Here is a 12,180-nt window from a genome sequence, read left to right as displayed (position 1 = left end):
GGCGCCCACTCCCCAGCCCCGGACACCCCCTGGGGCCCCGGCCTTCCCCGGCCCGCCGCCGCCCCCACGACCCCGGCTCGCCAGCCGCTTGCCCCGCAGACCAACCAGGTGACCGGCTGGCTGGACGGCAGCGCCATCTATGGCTCCTCGCACTCCTGGAACGACGCGCTGCGGAGCTTCTCCGGAGGACAGCTGGCGTCCGGGCCCGACCCCGCCTTCCCCAGAGACTCGCAGAACCCCCTGCTCATGTGGGCGGCGCCCGACCCCGCCACCGGGCAGAGCGGGCCCCGGGGGCTGTACGGTGAGACCGCGAGGGCGAGACGGGGCCGGCTGGGGGTCTTCGAGTGTGGGCTCCCGGGGTCACGCTACCGCTCATCTTCCCCCCTGCGCCCCCACGTCGGATGCAGCCTTCGGGGCCGAGCGAGGGAACCGGGAGCCCTTCCTGCAGGCGCTGGGCCTGCTCTGGTTCCGCTACCACAACCTGTGCGCGCAGAGGCTGGCCCGCCAGCACCCAGACTGGGGGGACGAGGAGCTGTTCCAGCACGCGCGCAAGAGGGTCATCGCCACCTACCAGGTCAGCCGTCCCCGCCCCGCGACGTCCCCCCTTCCGCGTGCAGGTCCACGGGAGACTCCGCTGCCCACGGAGCTCCCCATCCCTGGACAACCTTCAGCCAGAAACCCCTTCCCAGACAGCCGAGGTCTAGGGAAGCTCCTGTAAATGTTAGGGAGGCGCGCGCTGTTTATAGGTGAATTCTGGCTGGTGATGATTATTTATCACCTCCCCACCCCCACTGCCCCAAATGCCCTGGTTCCTTGCGGGGACAGGCCTCACCCCGCTCCTGTTTGAGTCGTTTCTCCCATGACTGCCCCTGCCTGGTCCATATCTCCATATGGAAACCGTTCTTGGGCTCAGACCCTCCCAGGCGCCGCCTGGTCCAACTCGCGCCTCCCCTCGCCCCTCTCTGCCCCTCAGAACATCGCTATGTATGAGTGGCTGCCCAGCTTTCTGCAGAAAACGCCCCCGGAGTATACAGGTGAGGGAGTGAGGAAGGAGGATAGGAGGGCTTGCGTGAGAGTGTTTTGCGGAGTGGGGTGTAGAGTATGTTGGGGATTTAAGGGCTAAATTCTTCCCTCCTTTCTTCTCCTATTCCCCAGGATACCGGCCATTCCTGGACCCCAGCATCTCCTCGGAGTTCGTGGCGGCCTCTGAGCAGTTCCTCTCCACCATGGTGCCCCCTGGCGTCTACATGAGGTGAGGAAGGGGCTCAAAGGTTTGTGTGCTGGGAGGGATGCGGCTTGTGCAAAATCTGCCCTCAGGAGCCCTCTATACAGGACTATCAGTCTGAAGTGTGCCCATTCCCCAAGGGAACGATGAATAGAGAGGGGAAGGAAAACAATTGTTTTAAAAGATACATCACTGTGGTTTTTAAGTACTTTTACTGCAGTGCTCCTGCAGCTGGTATAGCGATTAACCACCCACACACCCAAACCCCATGCCCACCCGCTCGCCCATTAAACGTAGAGTAATAAAGGTTCAGAGGGTGTCACAAAGGCCACTGGTCTATACCTCATGTCTTGACACTACACTGGGGACATTTTTAGCTATAATCACAGGGCTCAGGGCCTGCAAGCTTTTGGGGGCAGAGAGTTCTAAAATGTGTGTTATCTGAAGGAAAATATTGGCTTCAAGATAATGAAAAGGGAATTAAAAAAATAAAAAGACACAGGCCTAGCGATGTGGCTCACACCTGTAATCCCAGCACTTTGGGAGGCCGAGGCAGACGGATCACCTGAGGTCGGGAGTTAGAGACCAGCCTGACCAACAGGGAGAAACCCCATCTCTACCAGAAAAAAAAAATACAAAATTAGGTGGGTTTGGTGGTGCATGCCTGTAATCCTAGCTACTCAGGAGGCTGAGGCAGAACTGCTTGAACCCGGGAGGCAGAGATTGCTGTGGGCCCAGATTGCACCACTGCAGTCCAGCCTAGACAGCAAGAGCTAAATTCCATCTCAAAAAAAAAAAAAAAAAAAAAAAAATGCATATTTAAATAAGTGTATATGAAACAAAGTATGTCTATTTTTTTTACAGTTGCTTTATAATTTAAAACAATTCACAGATTAGATTTACTCTAGAAATGTCTATTTTTTAATAATTGCTTTATAATTTAAACCAATTTGTAGATTAGATTTACTCTAAAATAATCTCTAGGGTATGCCTGATGATGTCTAAGAAATCATAGACAATTGAGTTATTCATAGACAAGTAGTTTCAAAATAACAATTTTTGAATCCTTTAAGAATGTTTATATGGGCTGGACGCGGTGGCTCACACCTGTAATCCCAGCACTTTGGGAGGCCGAGGCAGCCAGATCATGAGGTCAAGAGATGGAGACCATCCTGGCCAACATGGTGAAATCCCATCGCTACTAAAAACACAAAAATTAACCAGGTGTGGTGGCATGCACCTGTAGTCCCAGCTACTTGGGAGGCTGAGGCAGGAGAATCGCTTGAACCCAGGAGGCGGACGTTGCATTGAGCCGAGATCATGTCACTGCACTCCAGCCTGGGTGACAGAGCGAGGCTCTGTCTCAAAAAAAAAAAAAAAAAGATATATATATATACACATATATTATATATATAACTGTATGTATATATATTTTATATATATGTGTATATACATATATTGTGAGAGAGTCAGAGAGAGAGTGTGTGTTAATGAGCTGTGAGCACATTTTAGATATTTGGTCTGATGCTGTGGAAGGGACCTTCCAAAAGTGAGATCCTCCAGGACCTACTAAGGTCAGAACCACATGCCACCTCTGGGGCCCCTGGCTACTGCCTCAGGGACCAGAACTGATGCCTGACATTATAATCCCATTATTCAGTCACTATCTCCCTGCTCCTTGCATTTCAGAAATGCCAGCTGCCACTTCCAGGGGGTCATCAATTGGAACTCAACTGTCTCCAGAGCTCTCCGGGTCTGCAACAGCTACTGGAGCCGTGAGGTGTGAGCAGGGGGCCACAGATGTGGGTAGATGTGTGTGTGTGCATGTGCACACACATGGTGAAAGTGGGCAGTAAGGCTGAGGCAGGCAGCTGGGATGGGCTGGGGTGGAGGCAGCCTGGAAGACCTCAGGCATCTCCACTACAAAGTCTGAGGTGACTATGTAGCTGGACATGGCCAAAAGCCACCCACCACCCCCACCTCCACCTCAGGGCTGTGGGAGAGCTGGTAGAGCTGTGTAGGTGTGGTTCTGCATTCATTGCTCCCTCCCACCTTTTCCCTCTCTCTTGAGAGCTCTAGGTGTCCTATAGGCCTTAGAGTACCCCAGCTAGTCTCACTTGTCCCAGGGAAACTTCCCATTAGACAAAAATCCCCAGCAGTGTGTGAATGTGTATGTGTGAGGGAGGTGGGGAGGAAGCAGGGTTTCTTAGAGATTATTGGGGATTGTCCATCCATCCAAATCAGGCCAGTATGGGTGAAGAACATTGATCATTAATTTAAAGCAAAATGAGATACTTTGTGTAAAGTGTTTGCTGAGGGGAAGGGAGTGGGAGAAAGAGAAAAGAAGCCATAGAATCAGAGCCCTGGAGCTGAATCAAGAGGCCTCAGTGTCCCCCTCATCAGAGTGCCTTTTTATTAAGGGAAAGAAACTGAGTTCAGAGAGGGCCTGTGACCTGCCCAAGTTCATACAGCTGGTTAGTAACAGAAGACCAAGACCTAGATATTCCAGTGCCTTTGCCAACCACATTGTCAAACATCCCAAGGTAGAAGGAAAATGTTAAGATCCCTTGTGTTTGTACAGACCTCTGTCAGGCAGCATGGACTTTGGATGGGGACATCCCTCATCCCGAGTGGGGAATCAACCTGTAGAGGAGGAATGTCCCACCAGTTTGGGAGCAAACAGCAGGACTGGGTGGGCTCAGGGATAAGGATGATGATGTGGAGGGAGCCTGGCTGTCTAACCTCTGACCCCATTAAGCACGCTCCTCTCCTCCTCACCCCGAACCTATAAAGCACCCAAGCCTACAAAGTGCTGAAGATGTAGATTCACTGCTGCTGGGCATGACCTCCCAGATCGCAGAGCGAGAGGACCATGTGGTGGTTGAAGATGTGCGGGGTGAGTCTGAGGCTGTCCCTGAAGGATGTGAACTCCTGGCCTCTGGGAAGATGCTCAACTGGACCTCCAGAGCCAGGCATGAGGGGATGCCTGGGGCTGGGAGCCTGTACTGCACTCACTGCCGACAGAGCTTCTGACCTGCTGATCATGGCTCCTTCTGGTTCAGGTTCTCTGGGGCTGGTTGGAGCCTGGGGCCTGGACTGGAGACTGCTGTGGTAGCCCTGAGCTCCCTCACACTCTCTGGTATCTCATCTCCAGATTTCTGGCCTGGGCCACTGAAGTTTTCCCGCACAGACCACCTGGCCAGCTGCCTGCAGCGGGGCAGAGATCTGGGCCTGCCCTCTTACAACAAGGCCAGGGCAGCGCTGGGCCTGCCTCCCATTACCCGCTGGCAGGACATCAACACTGCACTCTCCCGGAGTGATGACACTGTGAGGAGGGGTCAAGACTCAGAGGGCAGGGTGGGAAGAATGAGGCACATGGGCCTGAGACATGGAAGATGGGCAGAGAAACTTGAGTACCAGAGCCAAGCACCAAATGGGAGGGGGAGGGCTTACCCAGATCACTTTTCCCAGTATTACATATCAAGATGAAGATTACCAGACCAGCAAGATTTGGCTTTGCACTCTGATTATTCAGATCCGGCAAGAATGTATTGAGCATATACTGTTTGCCAGGCACTTGATAGGCATTATCTCATTTACTATTCTCTCCACCCTCCTGAGTGGATATAGAAGGTCCTTGACTTAGGAACAAGCTGTGCTTTCTTGCATGTTAAAGCTCCCTTTCAGGAGTCAGCTGTAACACCGTGAGCTATCACCTGGACTGGTGGCATGCCTGCTAGCCAAGAGACCAGATTGGGCTACCTTATCACCTTGACACAGCAGTGTTTCTATAATTGTGTGCCTATTTTGTTGCATTTTGCCTTTTTTTTTTTTTTTTTTTTTTTTTTTGAGACTGAGTCTCACTCTGTCACCAGGCTGGAATGCAGTGGCACGATCTCAGCTCACTGCAATCTCCACCACACAGGCTCAAGAGATTCTCCTGCCTCAGCCTCCTGAGTTGCTGGGACTACAGGCATGTGCCACCACACCCAGCTAATTCTTGTATGTTTAGTAGAGACAGGGTTTCACCATGTTGGCCAGGATGGTCTCGATCTCTTGATCTCGTCATCTGCCTGCCTCGGCCTCCCAAAGTGCTGGGATTACAGCGGTGAGCCACTGCACCCAGCCTGCCCTTACTATTTTATAGAATTATTGGAAAGTGGAGATTTGAAAGGCCAATAAAGAAGTTATATGAGCATGGGGGCTCGTAAGCTTTATAAACTCAATATATAGCTAGGAATCACCAGGCACACCAAAAGTAGCAAATCTTTAGCTTCAAATGGGCCTCAGTGGAATTAAGCTGGTTCAAGTGCTATTTACATAGCAGAGAAAAAAACTAAAGTAAAGGTCAGGTAGAAAATACTGGTGATATGTTTTTGAAAACTCTCTAAAAGGTAATATATAATCAGGCATTGATTAAAAAATGTTTAGCTCTAAAGAAGAAACTTTATAAGACTTCATTCTACTATTCTACTTTTGCACATTCTGATTTTATCCCTTCAACTTTCATACCTTTTCAAGAACGAGCTATGAAGGGGATTGGCTGGCTGTTTTATAACTTTGTTAAAATAGGCAGTTGAATGTGTGACAGGGTTCCCATAAATGGCGTTCACTTTTGTAAAGCACTCAGAGCAGTGCCTGGGGCATAATAAGCACTATATATGAATGAGTTACTGTTACTGTCATTTATTATTATCATTCCCGGGGCGAATTCCTGGGAGCCATCTCTTTGCCTGAGGGTGGGTGCTGGGTCCTTTCTCTGACTCTTGCCCCATCTTGGTTCCAGGTACTGGAGGCCACAGCCTCCCTGTACAACCAGGACTTGTCCTGGCTAGAGCTGCTCCCAGGGGGACTCCTGGAGAGCCATGGGGACCCCGGGCCCCTGTTCAGCACCATTGTCCTCGACCAGTTTGTGCGGCTGCGGGATGGTGACCGCTACTGGTTTGAGAACACCAGAAATGGGTAAGGCCTGCTGGTTCTCTACCTCGGCCTGGGCCCCAGATCTTCTGCCTGGCCTTAGTTCCCATGAGCCCCTGATTCCAAGCCAGCCCACCACCCACTTCCCAACCCCTCTGGGTCTCTTTTCTCACCTGGGTCCTTGGGCCTGGGGTTGCTGGAGGCCTGCATCCCCTTTCCATCCCAGTGACTTCTACTTCCTCCATCTTAGGCTGTTCTCCAAGAAGGAGATTCAAGAAATCCGAAATACCACCCTGCGGGACGTGCTGGTTGCTGTTATCAACGTTGACCCTGGTGCTCTGCAGCCCAGTGTCTTTGTCTGGCATAAAGGTGAGTGGCCAAGGGGTGGCTGGGGGAGTGGTGGGTCTGGAGCCTCGTTCCTCTTCAGATCTGGGCTTGGCTCAATGTGGCTGAACAGCTACCTCTGTGCTCCAAGAGGGGCGTGAGCTATAGTTCTGCCCTTGGGAACTCCAGGTTCCAGGGCTGCCACTTGCAGCTCTGTAGGGTCCCCTCTGCACAACTCCAGGAGGTGCTGAGTGAGGGCAAAAAAACAGAGAGAGCTGGCGAGGAGGTTTATATTCTGCTGCATTGAAGCTGAGGCTGGGTATAATATTAGGAGAGCTGCGTGCAGTAAGGATATCCCAACCCCACAGCAGTGAGGCACACGCTCGTGTGTGTGTGTACACGTGTGTGTGAGGGAGAGATGGAGGTTGGAATTCATTTTATACCCCATTTGTTACCCAAAGAAGCCCCTTCCCCTTAGCTACCCAGAGCGCCCCACCCACTTTCTGCCACCCTAACCTCCTCAGTTATCCTGTGCCAGCACCTGTGGCCCAGCACCCAGGACTCTGGCTTCCTCTTCCTCCCCAGGAGACCCCTGTTCACAGCCAAGACAGCTCAGCACTGAAGGCCTGCCAGCCTGTGCTCCCTACATCGTCCGAGACTATTTTGAGGGCAGTGGATTTGGCTTTGGGGTCACCATCGGTACCCTCTGCTGCTTTCCTTTAGGTAAAATGATGAACAGAGTGGGACCGGGTGAGAGATGCAAGCTAGGGAATGTGGTTCAGGTGGTTCCAATAATGACAGCAAACCACACAGAGCATGTTCTTTCTGGGTAGGCGAAGAAAACGTTAGAGGAGGAAGGGACAAGAGAAGTGTCTGGCCTGGAGAGAAATCAGCTCCTGGGGGAATTGCCTCCCTGTTCCCCTGGGCCTTCCCCTGCTGGACCCAGCTTTGGTCAAGAGCCAGGGGGAATCTATAAATCACAGCTTTTTGCAAGCCTGGGCCTTAGAGGACTGTCACAGGCAAATCTCTGTTTAAGAACAAGGGCTGGGGCACATGCAGTCGCTGGAGTGAGGGCTTGGGGCTTGATCTTTGGCAACGCTGTGTGGGGGTTATCTAGCAGCCTGGTGGGGTGAGTCTAGTCCCTGACATAAAGACTCTGGACTTAGTCTCTGGCTAGGAAGGGATGCGAGTGTTGGAAACCGAGGAGGCTGGGTGGGCATCTTAGATGCTACCCAAAGCTCCCCATGGGATGCAGAGCAGCTCCCCCAGGAAACTTCACAATTTGAAACAATTGAGCAAGCTGACCTAGGAGATGGGGAGAATATTGCCAGGAAAGGAGCTGACAAAGGAGCCGCTTCCATCCCCCAGACCCCTACCTCTCCCCCTTCCCAGTGAGCCTGCTCAGCGCCTGGATTGTTGCCCGGCTCCGGATGAGAAATTTCAAGAGGCTCCAGGGCCAGGACTGCCAGAGCATCGTGTCTGAGAAGCTTGTGGGAGGCACGGAAGGTAGGTCTAGGGCTGGCCAGGTTGGAGGTAGGAAGGAAATGGCTCAGTGCTACAGCCACCCATTGCCACCCCAGCGGCCTAAGGAAAAGGCCTCCCTTTTCTAGGACTGTAGGCAAGGCCGCAGTGGACCTTGGACCACATTAAGTTGGACCACATTAAGCAGAAGTTGGACCTGGAGTCCTGCAGCCTCCAGAGTTCCTAATGTGCAGGAGTCATTGGACCCTGCCTAGATTTTACAGGGTTACTATGATTCACGAATCCCTGGGCACTGCTGATTTGTAGCCTATCACGCTGGAACTCCAGGCAACAGAGAAGTGACTAATGAAGGTCCAGAGTCAGGCTGGAATTGGAATCTTGGTTCCACCACCACTATGGGCTATTGTGCCTTAGGCAGATATTTAAATCTCTCTAAATCTTTTTTTTTCCTTATCTATAAAATAGGAATAGTAATAGCACCTGGCACCTACCTCATAGATTTTTAATTAAATGAATTAGTTCATGCAGAGCACTTGGTATAGTATTGAACACACAGTAAACATTCAGGTAATGATAGTTACTATTCTTTCCATGGGGCTAGAGGCACACCTAGGCTTTCAAGGAGGGAATTACCCTCAGTACTCCAGAAGGGGACAATGAACTGTGGAGGCCTTGATCTAAATTCAGCCCTGAGCTGGCCCTCTTCCTCCCAGTGTACCTCTGGCAGGTCCCAGCTGACGAAGCCCTGTCTCTCTGTCCCCAGCTTTGGAATGGCAAGGCCGCAAGGAGCCCTGCCGGCCAGTGCTGGTGCACCTGCAGCCCGGGCAGATCCGTGTGGTAGATGGGAGACTCAATGTGCTCCGTACCATCCAGCTGCAGCATCCACAGCAGGTCAACCTCATCCTGTCCAGCAACCGTGGACGCCGCACACTGCTACTGAAGATCCCCAAGGAGTATGATCTGGTATGGCTCAGCCGGCATCTGGCTTCTTGTCCACAGCCAAGGCCAGGGAAGCAGCCAGGTGGAAGGGAAGGAGCACGGGGCCAGGAGGCAGGAAATGATAGTTATTGTGCAGGAGTCTGGCTTCTTGTCCTGATAGTACCTGATAGACAGATAAACTTGGACACATTTATTCTGCTCTGGGCCTGCTGGATGACATTATCTCCACGGTCTCCTCCTAACTCTTGCAACCACAGTCTGCCTCCTCCTTTCCTAAGGACTACCTGTCAGATCCTAGCTGGGTGTCCTTGTAAGAAGCAAAGCCCTCTTCCCTGTCCTCTTATCTCAGGATGTAGTGAATTCTTAGAGATTTTGGAGGAGAGCTAAATCAGAGGCCTGGCTCATGATCCTCTCCATCCTCTGGCCTCCCCAAACTCCTCTTCCTTCTCCAATGTGGAAGAGAGGGAAGAATTTCTTTGTACATGTGCCTTTACATACAAACTCTACACCTATGAGCAAGTCACTTAACCCTACAAAAAAGATACAGTATCTTTTTTGCAAGGCCACTCCAGTGGCCCCTATGACATAATCCATGTAAAGTGCCTAACCTCAAGAGGCCTTGGCAAATAGTTGCTTTTCTTGGGTTGCCGCCTTAGGTACTGCTGTTTAACTTGGAGGAAGAGCGGCAGGCGCTGGTGGAAAACCTCCGGGCAGCTCTGAAGGAGAGCGGGTTGAGCTTCCAGGAGTGGGAGCTGCGGGAGCAGGAGCTGATGAGGGCAGCTGTGACGCGGGAACAGCGGAGCCACCTCCTAGAGACCTTTTTCAGGCACCTTTTCTCCCAGGTGTGTACATGGGACCAGATCAGTCCTTATGCTGTGGTGGTGTCGTTACCTGCATGAGGCCATGGGGGTGACTCCAGAGGAAGTCAGAAGCCCAGAGTTCTCGGCTAACAATCAAGTCTATTGCAATTTCAGATGAATCACCAGACTTTATCATAAGGAATTGCCTCTGTCCCCATCTGAACCCCACCTCCAACTACGAGGCTCTAGTCAGGGGATGCCCAGGAATGGGCTTCTCTGCATGCATTGCTTATCGCTTTCCTCAGGGCTGCCCATCCTCGCTCATCTCAGCCTGCTCCAAAGGCTGCAGAGACCCAGGGCAGTGTGGGCACCAAGAGAAATATTGTTCACCCCTCCTTGGGGAAGTGCAGCTGCTAGAGCCCTCCAAGGGGCATAGATGTCCACCTTGCAGACTTCTGAGAGCGACTGGGAGGATATAGGGAAACAAGACAAAAATGCAGAGACTTGAGTCCACAGCTGGCACAAAAATAAAGGCAGTCTGGGAGCAGAATAGAAGAGTGGAGAAACATGATAGATAAAGATAAATATGGCCAGGCATGGTGGCTCATGCCTATAATCCTAGCACTTTGAGAGGCTGAGGCAGGTGGATCACCTGAGGTCAAAGGTTTGAGACCAGCCTAGCCAACATGGCAAAAGCCTGTCTCTATTAAAAATACAAAAATTAAGGTCAGGTGAGGTGGCTCACGCCTGTAATCCCAGCACTTTGGGAGGCTGAGGCAGGTGGATCATGAGATCAGGAGTTCAAGACCAGCCTGGCCAATATGGTGAAACCCTGTCTCTACTAAAATGCAAAACTTAGCCGGGAGTGGTGGCAGGTGCCTGTAATCCCAGCTACTCGGGAGGCTGAGGCAAGAGAATAGCTTGAATCTGGGAAGCAGAGGTTGCAGTGAGCCGATATTGCACCACTGCACTCCAGCCTGGTGACAGAGAGAGATTTCATCTCAAAAAAATAAAAAATAAATACAAAAATCAGCCAGTTGTGGTAGCACATGCCTGTTATCCCATCTACTCAGGAGGCTGAGGCAGAAGAATCGCTTGAACCTGGGAGGCAGAGGTTGCAGTGAGCTGAGATCATGCCACTGTACTCCAGCCTGGGCAACAGAGACTCTGTCTCAATTAAAAAAAAAAAAAAAAAAAGATAAATACAGCATGATTCTCCCACTGAAGTAACTTATCATTCCACTGGGAAGATGGGACATGCAAAGAAAGGAAGATAGCTAGCAAAGAATAAGGGCGGTAAAAGTGACTCGGGAAATCAGTGATCGAGGAGCTCAGAGAAGACAGTGAGCCTTCGGTCTGCTGTAAGGTCATGATAGAGGTGACATTTGGCAAGGACTCAAAATTGGACAAGTATTGGCTCAGAGGAAAGGGACACGAGGGACTGAACAGAGGGCCCCATAGAAGGGCAAAAAAATGGATGTTTGAGGAAAAACAGAAGGGTTGTGGCTGGGGAGAGGATTCATGAGAGAAGCAACCATTGAAGGGACATGTACTCTGTGCCAGGAACATGACTTAGTCATGTTGAGGACATGAAAGTCATCTGAGGACAAATAAGTTGAACTTGAACTTGAGTATGTACTAGAACAGAGGGACCCTCAGCTGGATGACTCCTTGCCAGAGCCCAGGCAGGACTGGGCAACTCCACTCATTCAGGAGCCATCAGGGCTATGGGAACTCCCTGTGCTGAGACATGGAGGGTGCTGATAGATACTGGGGGTAGCTTTCATACTCTCATATCTGCACAGTGACTTCAACATAACAACTTTTGTTGACTCTCACAATAAACCTGTGAGATAAGTAGGGCAGATGAGGAAATGAATCCCAGACAACTGAAGAGACTTGCCTGAGGTCATGCAGCAAACAGGTGACAGAGTTGGGACATGAACCTGGGTCTCTTGCCTCCAGCCCTAGGCTCTTTCCACTACAGTACCTCGTTTGAAGCTATAAGGTTTCACCTCTTGAAACCATCACCAGATTTGGAGTAGGCACCCCAGTTGACAGGCAGGAAAGACAGGTACTATGGCCTGTGGCCTGCTTGCTTCCTCATTGCCTATTCTCTCATGCTGGGGCAGCATCTGGGTGAGCTGGGGGTGGCCACAGTGATAATTCCCCTTTCCTAAGCCCAGCTGAAGCCTTGTTTTAGTTAAAACTTTTTTACATTTAAGTAAGAGAAACCCCAATAAGCTAGCATTGACAGAGGGTCACTTGACTCTGAGGATATGGGGATGTCTCCGGAATTCCAAAGGAAGGACTTCAAGTTGGCCTGAAAGGACCTAGAAAAGGAAAGCTGTCAGCCAATGAGGCCACTCCTCTTCTAGGCTGTCTCTGTCTCACTCTGTCTCTATGGCTGAGCACTTGGAAGAAGAGAATGGTCCACATTTTCTGAGCTTTCTTGTGCTCAGGTCATGACAGACCTCATACATTTTAGTTCCA

General features: G+C 51.2%; 1 protein-coding gene across 4 annotated transcripts in view; it reads left to right on the top strand.

Moving 5' to 3' along the window:
* The window catches only part of DUOX1 (dual oxidase 1), a 36,352-nt gene that overhangs the window by 5,375 nt on the left and 18,797 nt on the right, over nt 1–12,180 (top strand). For all 4 annotated transcript variants that reach the window (XM_074393669.1, XM_003928909.3, XM_074393668.1 and 1 more), the window contains 13 exons: nt 100–301; nt 408–574; nt 974–1,034; nt 1,156–1,252; nt 2,915–3,005; nt 4,019–4,121; nt 4,380–4,552; nt 6,012–6,187; nt 6,393–6,511; nt 7,052–7,189; nt 7,859–7,972; nt 8,712–8,911; nt 9,544–9,729. In XM_074393669.1, coding sequence (XP_074249770.1) covers nt 100–301; nt 408–574; nt 974–1,034; nt 1,156–1,252; nt 2,915–3,005; nt 4,019–4,121; nt 4,380–4,552; nt 6,012–6,187; nt 6,393–6,511; nt 7,052–7,189; nt 7,859–7,972; nt 8,712–8,911; nt 9,544–9,729 — 1,827 coding nt within the window. The remainder of the gene's footprint in view (nt 1–99; nt 302–407; nt 575–973; nt 1,035–1,155; nt 1,253–2,914; nt 3,006–4,018; nt 4,122–4,379; nt 4,553–6,011; nt 6,188–6,392; nt 6,512–7,051; nt 7,190–7,858; nt 7,973–8,711; nt 8,912–9,543; nt 9,730–12,180) is intronic.

This window comes from Saimiri boliviensis, chromosome 2 (genome assembly GCF_048565385.1).
Source record: "Saimiri boliviensis isolate mSaiBol1 chromosome 2, mSaiBol1.pri, whole genome shotgun sequence".
Classification (NCBI taxonomy): domain Eukaryota; kingdom Metazoa; phylum Chordata; class Mammalia; order Primates; family Cebidae; genus Saimiri; species Saimiri boliviensis.
This window is presented reverse-complemented; position numbering and strand designations above follow the sequence as displayed.